General features: G+C 40.5%; 1 protein-coding gene across 1 annotated transcript in view; it reads left to right on the forward strand.

Annotated features, from left to right (window-relative positions):
- LOC108247331 (gap junction delta-2 protein) overlaps positions 1-24093 on the forward strand; it is a 37009-nt gene extending 12916 nt beyond the window's left edge. The window contains exon 2 of the mRNA XM_017435370.3: positions 20849-24093. Coding sequence (XP_017290859.1) covers positions 20849-21698 — 850 coding nt within the window. The 3' untranslated portion in view covers positions 21699-24093. The remainder of the gene's footprint in view (positions 1-20848) is intronic.
- Positions 24094-24378: the final 285 nt, after the last annotated feature.

Raw genomic sequence — 24378 nt, forward strand, 5'->3', positions numbered from 1 at the left:
TAAACCAAATAACAGTAAAATGTTCTCATCTTTTTCTCTTTAAATCTTTAGTTATTTGTTTTCTGATTTTACCATTCTTCCTTTGTAAATACAATCAGAAAAGATTCAAACATTTGCTTTCCAGTTGATATCTTTGAAAGCTTTTTAATGAATAAATTTATTTTTGTCCATTCAATATTTACGCAAATAATTTTCTTAAAGACACATTTTATAAAGTTCTGAACCATTTTTTTTACATAAATACACTGACCTTTACTTGGTAGTTTATGAAAGTTTTTTTTAGCAGCCGGCGTAGCTTCAAGTCGATGACAGGATTACAACCTGGATTCAGGCAGTTTATCCCATTCTTCCTTCCAGATCCTGTCAAACCACATTTGACTGGATGGAAAGGTTACTTCACAGAGGGAGTTGAAGTCTGGGCCTTGACACGGTCAGTCAGGGACGGAAACCTGTCCTGGAGCCTCTCCAGTGTTGTCTTGTGTTCAAGCTTTAGTTTAAATATAGCTTTTGTTCAAAGAAACAATCACTTGTGAGCAATCTTCTGTCACTCCTGACGAGAAACCTTCCCATATCACAATGACACCACCTCTATGCTTTAGTTTAGCGATAGTATTAGCCTGACGAGAAGCAGCACCTAGCGTTTGTTACATACAGTGTAACGCTTGAAGCTTTGTTCAGGCCTGTCAGTAGCTGATTCGTCAAAATCTTTTTTTTCCTAAAACTTTAAAGGTAGTTTGGCTGTTGTTGCCATTTAACTCAGAGCCACCTTTGTTATTCAAGCAACAAGACTGCTTGGATAACATTCTTGTGAGGGAACAGAGACCCCACCCCCAACTCACCTTCAAAACTTGCAGCCCAGTGAGATACTATCTAAAGACTCCAGTAAAGCTCTTCCAGAGTTAACTTTGAGCGCACAGATGCATGTAATTCCCACAAAACCCTGTGAGGCTCTGTGAAGGGGTAGGCAACCCTGGTCCTTGAGGGCCACTATCCTGCATGTTTTACTTGTTTCCCTGCTTCATCACACCTGATTTGAATCAGTGTGTCATTAACAGGCTTCTGCAGAACATGAAGAGGTGATTTAACCACTGAATCAGGTGTGTTGGAGCAGGGAAACAAGGAAAACAGACAGGATAGTGGCCCTCGAGGACCAGGGTTGCCCACCCTTGCTCTAATGTAATGATGGGAGACCACGTTTAAACTCATGCTGAGATGGAGGTATTCACTGTAAGAAATAAAAAAATAAGTCAAGTTTTAATAAAATAAAAGTAAGTAGCCACATTTCATCTTTACTTGACAAAAACAGGCAAAGTTACAGCTTTTGAAGTTTTTTTTAGTTGGGTCTATTTGTGTGCACTTGTGTCATAGAGTTTTATTTAGACAAACTGCTTTTATAACACCCGACTCACAGCATTTCTATGCAGGCATCATAAAGTTGATTCTTTCGTTTTGTTTGATTGATCATCTCGTTTGTCTGCCGGCGTCAGATGAAAACCGCTTCTCTTCACAGCACCGTGTTTGCCTCTTTAGGGTTTTATTATACTGCCTCCTCATCCTCCTCTTTCAGTTTGAAGATGAAAAGGATGCTTGTATGCTGCTGATTTATTATTCCCTCGCACACCACAACTCCCAGACCTCTGTCTAAGCACTTAGCTGAGGTTTAATGAACAAGAAGGGAGTGTGAGAGTAACTCAGTCTGTGGTCCGCTGCTCTTCGGAGGCAGTATCAGCATCTAAACAGTGTGATTCAGTCAACACGCTGTAAAAAACAAACCACAACCTCGCACCAGACACACACCATCTCTACCAGGACTGATATACTGTACAAAGCATTGGATTCACTGCACGCGCACACACACACACACACATGCGAGCACATGCCTGCTCTCATGACCAGATGGTCATCCAAATATACAAACATGTGCGTAAGCGAACTTACAGCACGGTTACTATATTTACACACATCTCAGGAGAAGGGATGTACACACAGGCACACTTTCTCACAAATGCATGCACGCTGCCAAAGCTGTCGCGGCCGCCGTGTTTGCAGCAAATCATATGAGCAACCAGAAAAGAGTGTGACAATGCATTCACACCTCACCACACACACACTGTGCTCACAATCCCTTTCGCAGATTCTTCAATTAACCAGTGAAGCAAAGCTGCCGGGGACGCACTTGCTCTCAGCAATATGCTGCATTCACACCACACTCACAGCCAATTATAAAAAAGCATCTTGGTAGACAGCACTGTGATGTAAAACAGATAAATTTAGACCTCACAACCTGTAGAAAGACAGCCAAAAGGAGCAAAGGGAGTGGAGATAGCAGAGGCACAACTTCTCTTTAAAACACGTAAAGCTTTCAGAAACCTTGGCTACTACTAGGTTGGTTTAAGATTAAAGGAAGAAACAGATTTTATTCTACTTCCTAACGTGTTTATAGTTTAACCGGCTAGTTTCATACGGTGGATCTGATTGGTTTGAACAAACATGGGGCAGAATGTGACATAGTGAAGTTCCTGTAACTTTCTGAACAACAGTTCCCATCAAAGGCTCCCCAGATGGTTCTGTGTAACAAACCATCTGCTCTATCAGGCTAATGTTTGGTTTGCTTAAAACATTAAGTTGAATGGTCCGAACTGTCCACTGAAAAGCTGTTATTGTTGTTATGGCTGGGCATTTCAAGGAAAACTACTTTTTGAATTTGTTGGTCAATATTCAATGATTCTTCAAATATTCCCAACTCCGATGAATTTACCCCACCCTCCGCCTCAGCTGACCAACCACAGTAGCTCCACCACAGACTGTATAATGTATATTTCGACATCTGACAGGAACCCAGAAGTTGAAGTCAGGATGGGACCAGCTTCCCTGTTTCCTTGGTTTCAGTACAAGGTTTAAGTTCTTCCTCCCCCAAAGAAATGGAAATCTTCCTTTGCTAAAACACAAAAAACACACCCTAGATCATTTTTTCCCAGGTGTTGACGCTTGTTAAATCACATAGTTCTTACCTTACCTTACCTTTAATATTAATTTTTCTAATACATTTAGCTGTAATAAGTTATTTCATGCTTAAATTAAAGATAACCTCATTATTGTGTGCGAGAGTTAGACCCACATCTTTTGTGCGCAGACTGGTTCTAAAACTACAACAAGGCAGCTCCTGTAAACTGGGTCCTGCTGGCTTCAACTCCCATCACTGACAGAAGTATATACATAAATACATTCTCTGTACTCCACACACCGAGTTACAGCTGTTCAAGCTTTTCATGAGGTGTTTATTCCATCCTTTTATCATAGCACTGCAAGTGTCAGCACAACAGCACCTTGTTGGAAAATGTGGCACAGAGGTGAACGAAGCTAACGTAACGCCATTTTGAACGCAAAAAGTTCCGCTCGTATAAACATTAGCGTATCCCTTTCATCATAACAAGTACTAAAAATATTAGAACTATTGCCTGTTTTATGTTTTTCTTTAAAAATGACCCCGTCCATGTGGTTGGGAAGTCTTGTGAATGAATGAAAACTTTATGCCTGAGGGAAATTGTTTCCGGTGTATTTGGATATACGATCTGGTGAAACAGAGGGTTTGGGTACACACATAAGCTGCTGCTAGTTCTGCTCACCGTGGTAGCTCCTTCATTTTCACTCGTCCGATGGAACAAGGAATGATTCTTCTGTTCCTGCAGTAAAGGTGGACCTCACCTTGTAGTTTTCACTTTTTCAAAGTATAACTACAATGGAAACAGTAGTTTTATTTGGATGGGGGTATTAATGTGTCAAAAATAACACCCTGTCTGAAAAGTACTGTGGTGCTTACAATCTGACACATCACCAATACCATGTGGTCCTGCAGTGTGTTACTCTAGATGTTACTAGGGGGGAAAAAACCCTTCTGCTTATTAGTATGACGGTTGTGTTACCTCTTCGAATTTGTACATTTTAACAATTCTTCAAATATTTGAAAATCACAGCATGTTTAGCTTGTCTAAACATTGCCCCAAACTCTATTTTTAAAATACTGTTTATAATTTCTTCTCAGTTCTTAATCTTTTCAGCACACGATCAAAGTAGAGAAACATTGAGATATACTCAGAAAAAATGGTAAAAATAGATGTGTCCGGGGCACAAAAAGATAATGGGCATGCATGAAAATAGTCCATGTTTCTGAAAAAGTCTATATGTCCTGACCACATGGATCCACCAGGAACCCTTTTTTCAGAATCTTCTTTTTGGAAAGACTTTAAAAATCCATCAAATCCCCAGTTAAGGGCAGGTGTAGTGGTGTGGACGGGGCCTTAATAGTCCAGGCCCTATATTGTGTACATAATCTTTTCCATCATCGTACTTCCTCTGAGATGAAACAACCAAATGTTCTGAGATATCCAGACATCCAAACACAAATATAAAGGCGATAACTCCTTCTCAGTTGCTGCTCCTACTTTGTGGAATAATTTACATGTCCATCTAGGAGCTGCTCAGATTTTAAGGCACTGTTAAAGAACCACCTCTACTCATTTGATCTAAGTAGTTTAACTATTTGATTGTATTGAACTTGAAATCTGTATAAAGCATTATAGTGCTGAGAACCCAGTCATCAACCAAAGACAGAGGAGCACAGATAGAAAATCACATGAGATTTTAGATTTCCTGTTAGGGCTCTTTTTTTAATGAAAAGTCCTACAATTCAGATTTTTAGAGAGTAAAATGAATCCTTAGTGGAACTGAGATGTAACGTAACAGTATGTACAGTATACCTTTTTTCTTTGCTCAAATTTCCAAGTCATTTCCTATTGAACCACTGTGATAGACTGGAACAAATGTGCACAAAATAAGATTATTTTCTTTCGACTGAGTGTGTTTGGGATGTTCCCGGTGTGTTTTGTGTGTCATGGAAGCTCCCTGCATGTGCCAGAGCAGCTGATTGAGGTTGGAGCTTGGCGCAGGAAAACCATGGTGGGAGGGGAGTTGGCAACGGCCTGACAGCCCAAGCTCGGGATTGTCCAAAACCTGCTGATTTAATCCGGATTACGGCCATCATTTCTCTCTCTCTCTCTTTCTGTATTTCCCTCCACTGACCCCCCCTCTTTCCTCCTCTGTCTTTTCCTTTCCTGCCCACACATTCACTCTCGCCCTCTCTCCTACTACTCTTTCTCCAGCTCATGCCTCACCCCTCCATCACAATCTAACACTTTCACCAAAAACCCAGCGCTCCTACAGGCTGATCTGTTGCTATGGCGATTTAACAGGCACCTCTCTTTTCATCACAAAGGAAACAATGATTTATAAATAGATTTACGAAAGTCTATTTTTAATCTCATATTCTCATACCTCTTGCTTGAGTGCCTAATATGTCAATGCAGCTGTCATCGCTGTCATCAATGCACAGCTGTGAACTGGTTAGACAATAAAATGTAGTCAGTTTATTTTATTACAGTGGTGGAAGATACACAACATGTTCGTCGGCTGAGGATGGCAAGAAAACACTTTTTAATACTTACTGATATAACCACAAAAAAGGTCACTGGAAATATGCATAATTTAAAGGTGTGTGTGTGTGTGTGTGTGTGTGTGTTTATGGATATGAATTTAGCTTAAATAAGACTAAAACACCACTGTTTTTGTGTCTTTGTTTGAGACAGAAAGATGGATTGATAAGAATACACTTATTACATTTTTATTGTGCTGGTTTACAGATCCAGGATTACACAAACCGCAATCTACTGTAAATTTTGAGTTCGGCTTCATGTTTGTTGTGACCATGTTGACACAATAAGAAATACATAATTCTCCTTATCCACATGGATTTATGTACAATAAAGAATGCTGTCTGGGATCTTTAAGCCGAACAAATTCTGTGTATTTCTGAGTCTTTACACATAATGATGAAAACAGTATTCTGATCCTGTATTTGTGGAAACAGTCATTATATTATTACAGGTCGCAGTTGTTATAGGCAGTGAAAGAAAAACTGACATTTATTTATTATTATTATTATTATTATTATTATTATTATTATTAATTTATTTCTTCCTTGTTAGAGTATAGCACTCCTTCAAACATAGCATAAACCTGGACTATCTTGACAAAAATTAATGAGCAGGTCATACTTTATCAATCTATCAAAGTTTTTAAGCTGCATGATAGAAGTACTACCTCCACATGTGGCCATGAGGCATAAACTACCAGCAGCCAAAGTAAACTTCCTCTAGAGGGTGGCCGTGCTCAGTCTTTGAGGTCTCCATCATCTGGGCGAGGCTCGGGGTAGCGTTGCTGCTACTCAAGCTGAGGTGGCTCGGGCATCTTAGGATGCCTGATGGACACCTCTCTGTGAAGGTTTTCTGGGTGTGTCCCATTGGTAGGAGAACTTGGGACAGACCCAGAACTCAATGGAGGGATCTTGTGTCTGGCTGGGGAACACCTTGGGATCCCCCAGGAGGAGCTGGAGAGTGTCACTGTGGATGTCTGGGTTTCCCTCCCAGACCTGTTGCCCCCTTGACCTGACCACGAATAAACAGAAGAAAATGGACAGATGGACAATGAAAGTGCCTTGGTGACTGATGAACAGACTTAGTACTACATGACTGTGTTGTTATCTAGTTGGAAGGGGGCTTATATTTTTTTTTGCCATTAGCCAGGCAAAAAAAATATTTTTATCTTCTCTTAAATTGCCCTCATGACACTCAGCAACAACTGAATGAGCGTGTGTTATTAAAGTATGGTATCGATCATCTGCTGTGGCCTTTCTGTAGAAATATACATGTTCTCCCATGCATGAGTTTCTCCAGGTACTCCGGTTTCCTCCCACAGTCCAAAAACATGCATGTTAGGTTAATTGGTAACTCTAAATTGACCTTAGGAGTGTGTGTATAGTTGTTTGTCTCTATGTGGCCTTGTGATGGACTGGCCCCCTGTCCCGCCTCTCACCTGTTGACCATTAGAGATAGGCACCAGCTCCTCTATGACTCTGAACAGGATCAAATGATTTTAGACAGTAGATGGATAAATGTATGGATGGTCTCAACATTTGAGCGTAACAGTGAAGGTCTGTGGGTGTTGGAGAGTGAGTGGCCGTACACGATAACGGTCTGTCAGCAGGGGAGAGGGCAGCCCTCATCAGTCCTTCTGTCACTGGCCTGAAGCACCGGAACAGCCCTTGTGGTGTGTGTGTGTGTGTGTGTGTGTGTGTGTGTGTTTGTGTGTGTCCAAGGGCTCCATGTGTGAAGCAGGATTCAGCTTGATGCCAGCTGACCTGCTACGTACACCGAGCTATTGATAAACGTAGACAGAGAGACATAGAGAATGACACATGTCAGTCCATATTTGATCTGACAGGATTGGATTTGTCAGCACTGTTGATGAATCGTGTTTGAGTTACGGCTGCAACCCTTGAAACAAAGTAAGGAAAGAGAGAAAAACAGAAATACAGAAAAGACGTATGGAGATGCTATAATGCCTTTCTCTTACATCTTAGTTTTTTATAGTTTAAATGGTTCTTTAACATCTGAAAAGAATGAGCTGGTGTCTACCTCCAGCAGTCACTGTGCGAGAGGCGGGGGACAGGTTGCAAGTCCATCACAGGGACACATAGAGACAAATGAGACAAACAACCATTCATGTTCCCACTAACACTGAATGACAATGCCTTTCAAAATTTATCTCTCATTGACTTGTACTAGATCTGAGCTCAGACTTTTCTCTGTAAACCCAAAGTGAAGGGTCTTTTCAACTCTTTTATCTCTTACACCAAACACTGTACATGCTTCAAAACTGGCATCTGACCCAATGCTTCTGCTATTTACAGTTCAGGGTTATTTTCACTAATTTATAGTTTTTGTACAGTGACTGTTTAAAGAATGCTTTAAAATCTGCATTTCTTTCTGTCTGTCTCATTAGGAGTGTTGTCAGGGAGTGCGAGACACGGGTGTGTGGTTACCATGGTGACCCTAATGAGCCACTGGCAGCAACTTCCACATTTCTTTTGATCTTGGTTCTTTTTACACTTCTGTTACATTTTGTCGGCTTAGCTTATTACTAAAGTAAGCCCCAAATAGCTGTTGAGTTTTACAGAAGAAAGTTGACGTATTTTGGACTATCAGACAAAGATACAGCAGCTGATAAATCTTCAACACTCAGATTCTTTATTAAGTTAAATCTTCTTTGAGATCCAGTCCTTTGCAAAAGGGGAGCCATGAAGCTATGCAGGAAAACTGATGGTATCTATTGTTTGTCCAGTGAACGGCTCCCTCACTTTGGTTATCAGGCTAAGTGAGGGGAATACGCACAAGTCTGTTAAAGAGATGGAGCATGGGAGGCTCATTGGTGTTTATTGCAGAGACACAAAGTAGGGTGTAAATGAAAGAGATTTAATTATTATAATGGCGGAGAGAGACAGCAGCGACGGAACGGATAGAAAATAAAGGTGAGGCTGTGAAAAGGATTAGCAGGTTGGTGATAACATGAAGCTTGTTTACATCCAAACACAAAGCAGCGAGGCGACTCTTCAGCAAGTAGATGGAAAGCTCACCGCTGCCTTTTTACCTTATTTAATGCCCCGATGAGTCATTTTACAAAAGCAGTAACTTCAAAAGCTCAAATGTTTTCCCAAGAACCAGAAATTATAACCCGAGTCTGTCAATTTCTTGAGGTTTTTATATCACTCTGAACAGTGTAATCTGCTAGTGATTCGCTTTTAAACAACAATTAAAGTAGAATATAATTTTTTGATTAAATGGGGGGAAGTATTTCATGGGTGTTCGTACTGAATTGCTTAAATGAAACTTCAACAGAGCATGCTTTAATTTCACTGAGCTGTTTGGGCTTTTGAAATAAATTAGCATGAATCTCTTTGAGGCACCTCTGCCACACTCTAACTGGTGCAGCGAATCTGCTGCCCCTCTCAGCAGAAACGTGCTGCTCTTTAGTTGACTTGGCTTCCAGTCGGCACACTTCTCTCTCCTCGTTTTCGTTTTCTGCCGCTCGCCTGTTGCCGTGGCGACTAGCAGAACGGAGCTGAGTGGAGGGGATTGAAGTGAAGGGGGGAGCGTCGCTGTTCTCCCTCCACCCATGTCTTCATCCTCCCTCTTATTTTTATAATCTCCACAGCCACATCTTCCACTCTTCAACCATTTTCTCCGTATTGATCCTTGGTTTGAGCAAATATGCCTCATTTTAATCTTTACCTCCCACCCAAAACATTTTTACTTTATTCTGCTTTAATTTCTTCTTTAACTATTCATTTTTTGCAATCAATTTGTGCTCTTTGACCACCTGTACTTCTTTAAAAAAAACTACCCCAGAATGGTTCACAAGAATGCTGTAACACCAAAAGTGGACTTTTTGCATATGATGTGCCTCATTAAACCCTAAAACACATCTCGAGCATGACTCACTTCCCACCACTCTTATGCTGTTTCTCACTTATTGCTATGTAAACAGCGTCTAAGGTTTCATCATAACAGACTAATGTTAATGATACTCCCCATAACATCAAGGGAGCAGCTCTGTGAATTGCATTTTAATTTCTGTGGGAGTTAAGTACTCCAGTCAGTTCGGTCTTTTTGTTCACAGTAATGGACGTTTTTTCCTGTCAAATTCCAAAATTGTCATTATTTTGTCACATCACATGTTTGTTTTTGTGTTTCACTGTGACTTATGTGTCCGTAATTGGAGCTTTGAACATGGTGGAGCGAGACCTCCGCGGTCAGACAATGAAAGAAGAGGAAAAATGGCGGGTCAGGGACGCACGATTGCTGGAGGAGAGGAGGCGTTTTCAGAGTTGGCGTAATGTTTTAGCATAATCACCACTGTCTGTGTGGTAACACAGGCAACACATTAGTGAAAGGGAACAACAAACACTGGCGTCTTTGAACAGAAGGTGCTAGGGTGTTGAAATATGTGCTAAATATGTGCGTTTTTTTCTTTTAAGCCCATTTATAAACTGAATCATTGCTACGCTGTCTGGTTAAGGATTTATGACAGATAAAACATCAAATGCAATGAAAATAGTTTCCTATATAATGTTGAATCTACACATTATTATAATTCAGACATATTTACATATATTGACTTGTGTTTTCTAAGCTGGAAATTCATTGTTTGCAAAGAGGCGAACGAATAAGAGTAAAAATAGTAACACAATATGAAGCTTTTTCCTGAGTTGGAAGAGGAAGTGGAAGGACAATTACCTGGTGTGAGAGGAAATGTCAGGGAGAGTTGAAAGAGACAGAGATGCTCTGGAAAAAAAGAGAAAAAAACAGGTGGGGGCTGCTGGGTATGGTATGATAATCTACTGCTATTGGACGGCTTTAAAAAAAACACCACCTAATGCAAGAATCCTCCCTCTGCCCAGCCACAGATTACACCAGAACTGGGTTTGCATGTGGAAGCTATTATATAATTCATTCCCTATGATGAGATTTTTTTTTTTTCCCCTTGCTGGTTTTCCTTACCACCCTCTCGATCTCTCACACTCCATCCAATCACTGGCAGGTTTCTCTTTTAATTTAAGGACAAGATGTCTGACCAATGATGTGGTTTTTTTTTTTTTTTTTTGGTTAACTTGATAATCTTTTTATCCCTCTTTAGAACTAACTCATCTGTAACACTTGGAGTTTTCTCTCACAACTTCGCTGTCAAGATGGTTGTTTTGTTGCGTGGATGTGTGTATGAAGTGTGCCCTGCAGTGTTCACAGTACTGTGCACGTGCACGCATTTAGTCCAATGCACTCTCACTTTGGTATTGTGAATTCTCTTCTCACTAAGCTCCTTAACGGAGTCACAACAAGGGCAAAGGCATTTTAATTTTTAGTGCTTTCTCCCTCCACTCCTGTCCCACTCGACATGCCATGATTACAGGTAGATAGATTAGCAATTTTAAAAATATATTTCATTTTGGAGCCCATCACTCATGATCTGTCCTTTTGATGAGGGTTACATGTGAACTGCACACCGTCGGTCTCTGGAAAGGATTAACGCTGCCCTTCGACTTTACATCTGTGCCGCACAAGTCTGGCAAAGCCCCTGTACTATTGGTAGATTACCCTTCACACAGCCAAATGCCATCTAATGATTATCTGGGTCTGAGGTACAGGAGCTTCCTCTGGATGCACTATTCTGTCCCCACTGTGTCCCCTAGATAAATCTTAAAAACCCTTGTTGCTGTCCCATTCATTCTTCTGATTTGTTTTTATTCTCCATTCAATTACACCTACTCTAAATCCACCTGAATAAAACATCTGACAGTGGCTTCATTCTTAAAGTTTCTGCTAATTTTAGAACTTTGCAAGCCTTTAGTGCCTGCAAACATGTCATTTTCTTCTGTAAATGAACATCTATCCATCCACTTACCCATGGTCGGGTTACTGGCACAACAGATTCAGAAGGAGAACTCAGTCATCCCTCTCCCCAGCAGCACTCTTAATTTCCTCCAGGTGAGAGGATACATAATTCCTCTCAATGGGACTTGCCTGGAAAACTTCCAATGGGAGGTATCCTAATCACATTCCCGAACCACCTCAGCTGACTCTTTTCAATGCAGAAAAGATCCTCTTGGATGATGGAGCTCCTCATATAATCTCTAAGGCTGAAACTGACCACTCTGAGATCATACAAGTGGCTCATTTCAGCTGCTTTTATGATCCATACCTCGTGGCTGTAGGTGGAGGTTGCAACATAGACAGACCAGAAAAATCTATCCTGCCATCACTCATGAGCTAGATTCCCAGATACCTGACCTCCTCCGCTTGAGGCAAAAAAAAATTGAGAGGGAGCATTCTACTCTTTTCCAGTTGAGAATCGTGACCTCAGACTGAAGGAGCTGACTCTCATCCCGGCCACTTCACACTTGGCTGTAAACCGCCTCAGTGCACCCTGAAGGTTATGGCTTGACATCCAGCCAGACACCCTCTTCTCCTCAACTGCACCTTGAAATCTTGTCGATGGACTCCACTATCAGGATAGGAGACAATTATTATGTTTTGTGTTTTCATTGAGTTCTGAAACTTTTTTTATTTTATTTTTTTTTTATTTATTTGTTTATTGGTTTTTTTCACTATATACACACATCAACAAAAGCAAACAAAAACAACCCACCCCAAACAAACAAGAAGCACAACAGTGTCAACACAGAATAAAATTAAAGAGAAAAAAAGAAAAACAAAAAAAACAAAAAAAACTATACAGACAGCCCATATACACAAAGTACAGACAGATAATCCCAGGTAACATCTTAAATAGTCAAAGCTTCCAGACAACCAAGTGAACGATATATAGAATGTAAAGAAATAAAAAGAGAAAAAAGAAAAAACAAGTAAATTAATAAAATAAATAAAGATTACAGTCTCTGTAAGAAAGATTGTATTGGGTCCCAAATCCTCCAGAATCTGTCTGACCTTTGATGGAGATCATGAGTCAGCTTTTCAACTAAAACAATATCAGAGATTTGTGAAATCCACATATCAACAGTGGGGGCCTGCGGTGCTAACCATCTCAGTAAAATGCATTTTTTGGCCAGAAATAAGAGGGTTACAAGCAAATGTTTAGTATCTGCGTTATATAAAATTTCCGAAGTATGATTAAAAAGACAGAAAGAGGGAGTTAGTGGGAACCGTTTACCAAAGATCTCCTGTATCATCAGATGAACTGCTTTCCAGAAAACCTGAATACGGTTACAAGACCAAAACAGATGAATAAATGTGCCCCTATGTGTTTTACATTTACAACAAAGATCCGAAGTATCTGGAAACATCCTCCGAAGGCGAACAGGTGTATAATAAGTTCGGTAGAAAAATTTAAAGTTCTGCTCATGTATAGAAATTGAGGTGCAGCTGGGAAAAATCCCAATACAAATTTCCTCCCAATCTGCTAGATCAAATTTCAGCCCTAGATCATGTTCCCACACCAGCTTCATAGCATCGTAAGCTGAGGAGTCAGAGCCAGATAATAAACTATATATCTTGGAGATAAGTCCCTTGGGAGATTTGGTCATGACAATTATATTTTCTAACTCTGACAATCTTGTACGTAAGGCTCCTGTTCTCCTGAGAGAGTTCACAAAATGACGGATCTGTAGGTATTTATAAAAATCTCTATTAGAAATATTGAAATCGGCCTTAATTTGTTCAAAGGATTTAACAGAGTCAGAATCCAGTATGTCCATAATAATTGACAGACCCCTAGATGACCATTCAGACAGGCCAATATTTCTAATCTCCGCTGGTAAATCTGGGTTCAAGGTTAGCGATGACCAAGAAGAGAGGGTGGGAGAGATATTAAGATATTTCTTCACATCTCGCCAAGCCAGCAAGGTATTATAAACAATAAAGTTGCTTCTGAGATGGGGTATTTGGTCAATGCCACTTATAAAGAAGAGAGAATTAGGTTTGCTGGGGAGACAAGATTGGGATTCCAGATCTAACCATAAAGAGTTACTTCTATTCATAAACCAATTTGAAATTATTTTAAGTTGTGCTGCCCAATAATAAAGTTGCAGGGATGGTAATGACAATCCTCCAAGATGTTTTGGCTTAGTTAGTGTAGAAAACTTAACTCTTGGGTGTTTATAGTTCCAAACAAAGCGAGATAGATGAGAATTCAGTGACTTGAAGTGTGCAGGAGATAGATAGCAGGGAAGATTTTGATATAAATAGTTAAGTCGTGGGAGAATATTCATTTTTATAATATTGATTCTCCCTAAAAAAGAGGACGGCAAAGGAGCCCATTTTATTAAGTCGTGTTTTATCTTCTGAATTAGAGGTGAATAATTAGCTCCAAAAAGATTATTCAGATCAGGTGGGACAGAAATACCCAGATACTTGAAGCCTCTCATAGACAATTGAAAGGGAGATTGCGTGAGGTTTTCTGAAGGGATGCCGAAAGGAGTGGCGACAGACTTTCCCAAGTTGATTTTATATCCTGACAAAGCGCTGAACGTGGCCATAGATTCCAAGATGGCTGGAATTGATTTCTCGGGATTGCACATATATAGAAGTACATCATCTGCGAATAGTGAAATTACATGATTCCTACCGCCTATATTGATTCCAGATACATCTGGATTAGTCCTGATAATCTCGGCCAGAGGTTCTATAAACAATGTAAACAGTAAGGGTGAGAGGGGGCACCCCTGCCTACAACCCCTATGAATCTTAAAGGGCTCAGACATCAAGCCATTTGTGTTAACTGAGGCTGTTGGGTCTGAATAAAAGCTTTTAACCAGGTTGATGAAATTTGGGCCCAGGCCGAATTTATGTAACACCTGAAAAAGAAACTGCCATTCAACTCGGTCAAAGGCCTTCTCGGCATCAAGGGAAACAATTACTGCAGGCTTTTTGTGAGTGTTAAGGTACTGAACAACATTAAGAACGCGTCGTATATTGTCTGTGCCATATCTCATTTTTATAAAACCTGCCTGATCTGGGTTTATTATTTTAGGAAGGATATTTTCCAATCTCCGGGCCAATACTTTTGCTACAATTTTATAATCAACGTTAAGCAAACTAATAGGTCTGAAGGAGGAACAATCCAGGGGACTTTTACCTTCTTTTAAAAGAAGACTGATGGAAGCGTGTCTCCACGAGGGGGGGATGCCGTTCCTCAAAATGTCATTAACAGCGGGCATTAATATTGGTTGAATCTCTGGCCAAAATGATTTAAAAAATTCCAATGGAAACCCATCAGGTCCAGGACACTTCCCATTTGGCATAGATTTAATTGCAGCCCAAACTTCCTCCGGGGTGATTGCAGCATCTAAAAAGGCCCGATCCTCTCCCGTAACAGAGGGTAGAGATATATTGCTCAAATAGGAGGTGATATCTTCCGGGTCAGCCATATCTGTATTGTATAGAGATGTGTAAAAATCCCGGAAAGTGCTGTTAATGATTTTAGGGTCATATGAAACGTCTTCGTTTTGCGTTCTTATCATATTGATTAAGCGACTATTGTTTTGGTTTTTCAATAAGTGAGAAAGCATGCGACTGGGCTTATTACCAAATTCATAGTATTTCTGTTTAGTATAAAGTAGTAGTTTCTGAACTTGGCGGGTGTAGTCTATATTAAGCTCAGATTTAACAGCCATTAGTGCCTTTAAATTTGATAATATTGGTGATTGTTTGTGTATTTGTTCTAGTCGAATCACCTCTTTTTCAAGGTTATTTCTTCTCTCCGCTCGAGCCGCTTTTTGGTGAGAGCAGTAAGAGATAAGATAGCCGCGCAAAGTAGCTTTTGCTGCATCCCAGATCATAGCAGAAGATACAGGAGATTCCTTGTTGTCAAGCCAGAACTGCAATAAGTTATTCCGGACAAAGTTGCGAAAGGGTTCATTATCTAAAAAGGAGGTATTGAATTTCCAAGTAAAAGTTCTAGACATACGTAATACTGGATCAACACTTAAAAATACTGGTGCATGATCTGACAAGACTATGGGGTCTAAGTTACAACTTTGAACTAAATGTAAAAGCGACTTGGGGATAAAAAAATAATCCAGCCTAGAATAGGAGTTATGGGGATGTGAATAAAATGTATAGTCCCTTGTTTTAGGATGTAGATGTCGCCAAATATCTATCAAACCAGTATCTGTGCATAAGTTTTTCAGGACAGCTGAAGCTTTCGGGTTCGGCAATTTCGCAGCGGAGGACCTATCCAGAGATGCGTTCATTACGCAATTAAAGTCACCAGCCAGAAAGCCAATTCCTTTGCAATGATGGTTAAACAATAAGATCATTCGTGATATAAACTGGGGCGAGTCATCATTAGGAGCGTATACATTGAGAATAGTTATATGTTGTCCATGGATCGACCCTGTAATTAGAATAAATCTCCCCTCTGAATCCTTCTCCTCATGCTCCAGAATAAAAGGAAGATTCTTATGTATGAGAATGGCCGTACCCTTCTTGTTTTGTGAATGGGCGGAAAAATATACATTACCTACCCAGTCCCTTTTAAGTTTCAAATGTTCTGTAGCAGATAACCTAGTTTCTTGTAATAATGCTATGTCGAGTGTATTTTTTTTCAAAAAAGTCAAAACCTTTTTCTTTTTGATCACATGACCCAGTCCCTGTACATTCCAGGTAACAATCCTAAGAGAGCCAGACATACAAACTATAAGGACAGAGAACAGTTCTTAAACACTGGGTGTCATATTTGAATAAGTTGGGCTGTGCATAGACATTTGTATATATAAAAAAGAAAAGAAAAAAAACACATCTAAGTTCCTGACATTTAACATAAAAACAAATAAAATAAATGAAATACTGAATCTGCAAACAGCAGCGTTCACCCTCCCCTATCCTGTCCCCAAACGACAGAAAAGAACAACCCAAAAAGATGTCACTAACGTTTCCAAACAGCATACAACTCCCGGTTCTAGGTTCGAACACAGCGACAACCAGATGCTCAAAACACCATCCGTGGTCCAGGCAGGAAAGAATAATAAAAAGAAAATAAATAAAATGAAATAAAATCTAGCCACGCTGAGAGGCCTCCCAACGTAATAAGTTCAAAAAGAAGAAAAAACGAGAATGTTTTTAGGTCTCAGCGCGGGTATAAAGTCCATCTTCCTCCAAATTTCCTGAATAAAGCAGGAAAAAAGAAACAATAATAAACAGGGTACCTCATTTAAGCGAGTCCAGAAATGCAGCGGCAGCCTCAGATGTATCGAAAAAACGGATTCGCCCCTCATGAAGACATCTGAGGCGAGCGGGATAAGCGAATCCACGGTATTTGTCGCGGCGGATCAGCTCCTTCACCACAGCACCAAATTCTCGCCTTCTCCTCAGGACCTCCGCCGACAGGTCGGGGTAGAATCTCAGTTGGGAGCCGCCATGGAATATGTCACGCTTCTTCTTTGCTGCATTAAGCACAGCCTCTCTGTGCGAATATCTCAAGAAACGGACCAGGATACTTCGAGGTGGCTTATTCGGGGCCGGAGCAGGAGCCAAAGCCCTGTGGGCCCGTTCGATCTCCAATGCTGGGTGCTCAGCTGGTAAACCGACCAAGGTCGGTAGCATTTCTTGGAGAAAGTCCACAAGCGGAGTGTTGCCCTCTACTTTCTCTGGTAAATTAATGATTTTTAAATTTTTACGCCGACCACGGTTCTCCAGGTCATCTATTTTTAGCTGTAACTGTTCCACTGTTTTTTCCATGGCGGCTATGCTTGTCCCATAGGCGCCGAGGCTGTCCTCTGTCTCGGAGATTCTCCCCTCGGCCTCCTCCATGCGCTTTTCCAAGTCCGCCGTTCTGCTAGAAAGCAGCGACAGGGAGCTCTCGACCGAACCGACAGAAGTCTTTAAATCGCCCAATGCGACATCAATAGTATCGAGTCGGGTGCCTATGGATGCATCCATATCTTTCATCCGGGAGGCCAACGACTTTACCTCAGATAATATCAGCTCCATTGTAGTTTGGTCGGCTAGCTCCGAGACATTAGCACTGACCTCGCCCTGACTTGAATCTTTCGGAACGGTTTTCTTCCTGGTGGAGGAGCCCGACGGGGAAAAAATAGGGAAATCTTTTTCACGTTGTGTTCGAGGCATCCCCGGAATGTTTCAAAGTAGATAAGAACGAGTTTAACTGGAGGTAGATGTAAAATTATTTTTAGCCTGGAGCGGAGAAGAGCCTCAAGCGTCCATCTTGGTCCGTACCCACGTGATCTCCTCGAGTTCTGAAACTTTTAAGCACCAAAGTAAATGTTTGTACTGTATTTATCCTTCATAGAACAAACTGCAGCCAATGTTGGACTGTTGAGGTTTAACATCTTAACGTTCTTGTGACATCTTTGGCCTGGACTGTTTTGTATCTTAAACAAAGTGAGGTCAACAGTTCATCATGATGGTTTTGTACTACGTAATAATGCATAACTGATGTCATCATACTATTCAAATCTATGAGTATTTGAAAAAATCTGAAAGCAGATTATTACTACAGCTTCTACAGAAGACCTTTTGAGACATATAGCATCACCAGCATAGGACTGTATTAGGGGTGAATTGTAAAAGATTGCTTTTAAAATACACCAACTGTTATTAAGCTCTTTTTTAGCAGTAAATGTATGTATCTACTGACGTGTATGCACACGCAGCCCATAAATCTATGGGAAATGTAATGAGGTACGGGGTTTATGGGCTCCTGTAATGATGTGCACTCTGAGTTCATGTGAAGTAATGGTATCAAATTATCACAGTGTTATGACAGAGAATACCATTTATATTAATAGTGGTGATTAGTGACTAGGGATCTTGCACAGAACTCATTTGGAAGTTCTCATTTCTGTGACGCTGAACTACAAGGTAAAAACCAATCAGTAGATTAATAGCAATTGTGAGGGCCTGTACGCAGCCTGCAGCTTCGCGCCAGACTTTGTGGAACAGCCAGCAGGCTCGCAGGACTGCAGAAAGCTTGCCGTCTAAAGTGCTTTCTCGGCCCAAGATCTGAAAAATGAATGAGCGATAAAAAAGTAAGAAAAGAACAAAGAGAAAGATGTCTGCGGGAGACGAAACAGCTCAGGGGAAAGAAGATAAAACTGTAGCCCATCTACTTTGCGAGTCTAACATTATGGAAGCACGCAGAATAAGTGTGTAGATATGCCAAGTCAGCGCATGTTAGTGTATGCTCGGATAGACACACATTAAAACACACACACGCACACAGACTGGACTGAAGTGAACCATTTTAGCAGCAATAATCTCTCTGTCTCCACTCAGAAATAGTGCCTAATCCACAAACAAGAGTCGCCTCAGCCTCACCTGTTGCTGTAGTGCAGAAGGCAGAGTTTGTGTTTTTAACAAAGCTTCAACTGAGAAGTTATGCTGAACTAACTGGTGTAATATAGAAATGATCCACAGCTTCACCCTTAGTGACCCTAAACTGTGGTTGCCATGCTGACGGGGCCTAATGATGTGGAAAACACTAAAATTAGACTAAGAGAAAAACTTTCATCTCATTTTACTTGTAGACACCCTCATGTACCCCTCTTTCTTGGTCGTGAATTGCGTATAACAGTCTTAAAGTTATGAGGACTTAGAACGCATTGAACCTCACAGGCTCATAACTGTTCTTCAGCTGGAGTGTTTACGCTGGCTGATAAATTAAATTTGCAGCACTCGTCTGCTTCCTATCAGCAGGAACAGTGACTTTACAGTGACACAATGTCCCTCTTCCTCATTAGTACAGATTTTTCTTCTTTTGTCTGCCTCTGGGATTTCTTCTTCACCTCTCTTGTTGATTCAGTTCCCATCCTAAAGCCCTCTGACTATATTATGCTTTTTCACCTTTTTCAGAATGTTTTTTTTATTTTTTCCTTAATTAAAACTTCTCACGAGAAAGCTCAAATGTTTACCTTTTCAGTACTTTATTGCAGTACAGTCAATTACTGTCCATTTCTATACAGTTGTTAGGTTTATGAGGCCACTTGCATTTAGCATCTGTGCTGCTAAATACTGTCAAACTAAAAAATATGCTGGCAGAAGTTAACGGTTTTCTCATGTTTTTATATACTATTTTTTTATTTTCTACTTGCTTTTTGTATCATAGATGTATATAGTTTGACAGAACAGTATAACAGTGGAAAAACTTCCCTTAGCAAGCTAATTTTTAGATTGCATTAATTTATCTAGAGGTAAGTTACGTCTATCAGGACTAATTGCTAGCTATCCAAGAATTAATTCATAACAGGGGTATAGAGATAGAGTGTAGAGATTAAGCCTTTTTAATTCACCATAATGGAAAACAGTTTTCTCTGTCTGTTGCATACATCTATAGTATGTGCATTTAGCATAGAGTTAGTACATGAAGTTGGCCATGTAGTATTATCCTCGTGCAAAAGCTAGGCTGGGGCCACTGCGCTAGAGACTGAATTTAGAGGTTTAACCTGGAGATTGAGGCAGAAACCATGATACTACTTGTACTTTATCTAGATAGTTAAAATATCTCCACTGGAGCCAAGGCTGACACCAGCAGGGCCAATCAGAGAACCTCACAAAACCAGTCAATCTGTAGTAGCAATGTGTTGTTGTTGTTATTTAGTTATTTTATTTTTTGAAACAGTGGAATGTCCCCCTGTTGATTTGTATAGCCTATTGCTGAGCATGAGACAAGTATTTTGCTGATTTTTAGGGGAAATTTTCACACTTTTAACAAAAATTACACAACATCACAGTAAATTATCTTACCATGCAAGCGTAAGGATAAATATACATCCAGTGATTTTATGAGGTAAGCTTCATGGGCTTTAAATGCAGATCCTGTTGGAGAGACACTTCAGTCATATAATCTTCACAGAAAAATAATTTATAAAGATCAATTAAAAGATGAGTTTAGATCTAACTTTTGTTGTGAATTGGCGCTATATAGATAAACTGAATTAAATTGAACAGACCTTTGTTCCTTTTGACAGCTTAAATCACCTCCTATCTGGCAGGCACTGGTTATATTCTGAGAAAAGTTATTGGTTTTTAAAAAGGCCTGACAAAAATACATAACAATTTCATTATGTTTTTTTTGTATTTTCTTCATGATAGTCAAGATGGCTTACTTTTGGACAGATTTGTGTTAATATTCAAAAACTGATTTGTTACTAATTAAATGATATTGTAGTTTCTTCTAGATTCATTGTGTCGAGGTCCCTGTGAAATTAGATTTAATAATTGTTTGTTTTTATCTCTTTTAGCTACGTCCTAAATCACTTACAAATATGAAACCAAACTGGTTTTGTATGTACTGTAATGGTAGTTTTATGGACTGCATTAAAAATGTTGATACAGCCACTGTTGAAAACAACAACTTGGGACGTTTTGTTATTTATAAACTGTTGCCCATCTTAACTAACCCAGTTGTCTGTGTGTTTCTCTTGTAGGATCTTGCTGACAGTTGTGGTGATCTTCCGTATTCTGATTGTGGCCATCGTTGGGGAGACAGTGTATGAGGATGAGCAGACCATGTTCATATGTAACACTCTGCAGCCGGGCTGCAACCAGGCCTGCTATGACAAAGCCTTCCCAATCTCCCACATCCGCTACTGGGTCTTCCAGATTATACTGGTGTGCACACCTAGCCTCTGCTTCATCACCTACTCTGTCCATCAGTCTGCCAAGCAGAGAGACCGGCGTTACTCCTTTCTCTACCCCATTATGGAAAAGGACTTTGGAGGACGGGATGGTGCGCGAAAGATCCGCAACATAAATGGAATTCTAGTTCAGCATGGTGGCGATGGTGGGGGCGGTAAGGAAGAACCGGACTGTTTGGAGGTAAAGGAGATCCCCAATGCCCCTCGGGGCCTCACCCACGGGAAGAGCTCCAAGGTTCGCCGGCAAGAAGGGATCTCCCGTTTTTACATCATTCAAGTGGTTTTCCGAAATGCATTGGAGATTGGCTTCTTGGCAGGCCAGTATTTTCTTTACGGCTTCAGCGTGCCTGGGATTTTTGAGTGTGACCGCTACCCATGCCTCAAAGAAGTGGAGTGCTACGTGTCCCGGCCCACGGAAAAAACGGTTTTCCTGGTGTTCATGTTTGCCGTGAGCGGCATCTGCGTAGTGCTCAATCTGGCTGAGCTCAACCACCTGGGCTGGCGTAAGATCAAGGCCGCCATCAGGGGCGTCCAGGCCCGCAGGAAGTCCATCTGTGAGATCAGGAAAAAGGACATGGCACATCTGTCCCAGCCCCCCAACCTTGGGCGCACTCAGTCCAGCGAATCAGCTTACGTTTGATGATGATGAGCATAACCAAAACAATGAGGAATGGGATGAATGTGCAAGAAATAGATTGAATAATTATAATTTTATTTTTACGAGGGGTTGGGGTCAAATAAGACGACTCCTGCTCTGTGATGGCAGAAAAAAACAGAATGTAAAAAGACCAAAAGTCCGAGTCTGCAGCTTTGAGCGTTAATAGAAGGCAGAGAAAAAAAATGATAAAGCTCTGCGAAATGAACATAATTAACACAGAGATCTCATGGGGAGATATTCCTGCCGTTTTATACACTTTCTTTTTTTGTAGCTAATTATCTTCTCTATCTTTTGTAATGGGAAAAACTAAACCTTCATGGGACTAGAGAGGGGAGAACCAGAGAATAAAGGAAGAGAGAATGAAGAAGAGGGTGTTTTGTATTCCCTGGGGATCTGGGAAGATGACGGAGGTGTCTGATGCATCCAGTGGTGCTTTATACCTGGACATTATCATCTCCAGTAAAAAAAAAGGTGGGTGGGGGACAGGATAGGGGATGGGACTGGGAGAATGAACAGCAACATCATTAGAGAGGAACGGAAGAACTGTCAGGATGAAGGCATGTTTGGGTGCAGGAGGACGTACAAAGGGAAGCACCCAGCTCTGGGAGAACATATGAAGCAGGAGATCGAGGAGAAATGAGGGGAAACATTTTTCTTTTCCGACCTCTCCTTATCACGGATTAAAACAGAGCTGCCTCTGAACATTGTGTCTTGCCTTCGCCGGAACGTCGATACGAGCCAAACCAGGAGAAAAAGACCGACGGTGTTTATACTTTGTCTCCTGGCAAAAGATGATTTCAACACAAACACAGCGAGTAGCTACCATAAACACTCTTTTCCTAACCTCTCCTCCATCTCCCTCGCTTTCAGCTCCACGGTTGGCAGTTGTATGGACGCGAAGGAAAGGGGGAGGATCAAGTGACAGAAATGACCCCTTCTGTTCTCCTCCTGCGTAAACTTTGGAGAGGACTCAGTGAACAATTGTTAGTGTCAGTCTCTCCGAAAGCACAAACCAATCTTCCCTCCTTTCAAGACTACGGCATGTGAAGGGACAAAAGAAAAGCTCTTCACTTTATTACAAGTTTAGACAAATTTTATACATCACCGTGAAATTTGTTTTTGGGGAGGAAAGCGATGGTGCCATCCAAGTTACAGTTGAAGAGTTATATTAGAGCACATCATGGTGATATTATTTCTTCATCTAGAGTTCAACCAAATAGATTTATTTATCTTTAAGAGGCGATTATGTTTTTTAATTGCATACACTGTTTTTCTTTTTGTTCAGTGAGAAGCATTTCTCACAAATGGGACTGATTAATGAAATGTATGCGAGGGGATGCTGTAAGGATGTGTAGCTGATTCTTTTGTTTTTCTTTTCTTTTTTTTCGCAACTCTTTAGGCAAAACTGATGGGAAGGGAATTAGCTGCGTTTTTAAAAGTAGATCGATGCAGCTGTTAAACAACATCTGTCCAGTTTTTGTCCTGCGCAGAGCCTTGATTTCTCTCCACAATCAGCTGCACACCTTCAGGCACTTTCGGCCTGTGAGCCATTTGATAAAGGCATGTTTACACGACACAACATTTCTTGAATGATGAAGCTGTGTGACAGAGGAGCTTTCCTCTCTAGGGACAGTGATGTTTTATTTATTTATATATTTTTTAAATCTCAGTGGATTTCTTTTTGCATTTCTTTCCTGACTGGATTTCAGCTTGCATGCAGCGTAAGAGAAAAATAAGAGAAAGACTTGAAAGAAATAGAAAAAAAAAAGAGAAGAAGATAAAGATACCAGTGCGGCGCACCTTGATTATTGCAGATGAGAGGAAGAGTGGCAGACTGCAGGAACTCCTATTGGGACAAAAATTGTGCTTTCAGACCCTCGCAGAGATGCACAAATGAATAATTTAAAACATGGAGCAAACACATGATGAGCCTGAGAAACCAGATATAGCAACAGTTTAAAAAGACTACATGTGGTGTACGTTAGGACTGAACACACAAAGACACACATAATGACAGAATCTTGTCGCTTTATGTGGCGGACAATCAGGTAAATATAAATGATCATCAAGTCCTCATTTAGTGATGCTTGGTCAGTATCAAATTTTAATACTTAACTCTCCATTATGTAAGAATGTTAAAAATCTTGCAGGAGACAAATTTCACAAAAATCTAAGGGACAGAAAGAAGGAATTCAGCACTGAACTAAATTTTTTTACTGATATATTTTTGTTCAATTTTCCTCTGGCTGTTTGATTGACTTTTGGGCACTAAAAATACTTGACTGGGTTAAAAAAACAACAACATAATCGTTTGGATTAAAATACCTTTTTAAATGGGTATTTCAGCCATTTTGAAGAAGGGTTCTGTGGAAAAGGTATGGAGATTTAATATCTTACCTGTTGTAGACAGCTCTTGGAGTGACCTTAGTTAGGAGAAACAGAGTTTATATCCAACAGCACAGATGAGCTAACAGCTAGTCCAAATGCAGCCAGGAACAAGGGCTGTCATCTTAAATCTAAAAAAGGTCAAAGCACTTCATGCAAATGTTGTTTAATTAACGTTTACACCGCAATCAATTTTGCAATACGTGATTTTCACGTGGAACCTGGTGGTTACATGCAAGCACAAATAGCGGCAGCAGCTAGCTGTAGCACTTCTGGT

The sequence above is a fragment of the Kryptolebias marmoratus genome, linkage group LG2 (genome assembly GCF_001649575.2).
Source record: "Kryptolebias marmoratus isolate JLee-2015 linkage group LG2, ASM164957v2, whole genome shotgun sequence".
NCBI lineage: Eukaryota > Metazoa > Chordata > Actinopteri > Cyprinodontiformes > Rivulidae > Kryptolebias > Kryptolebias marmoratus.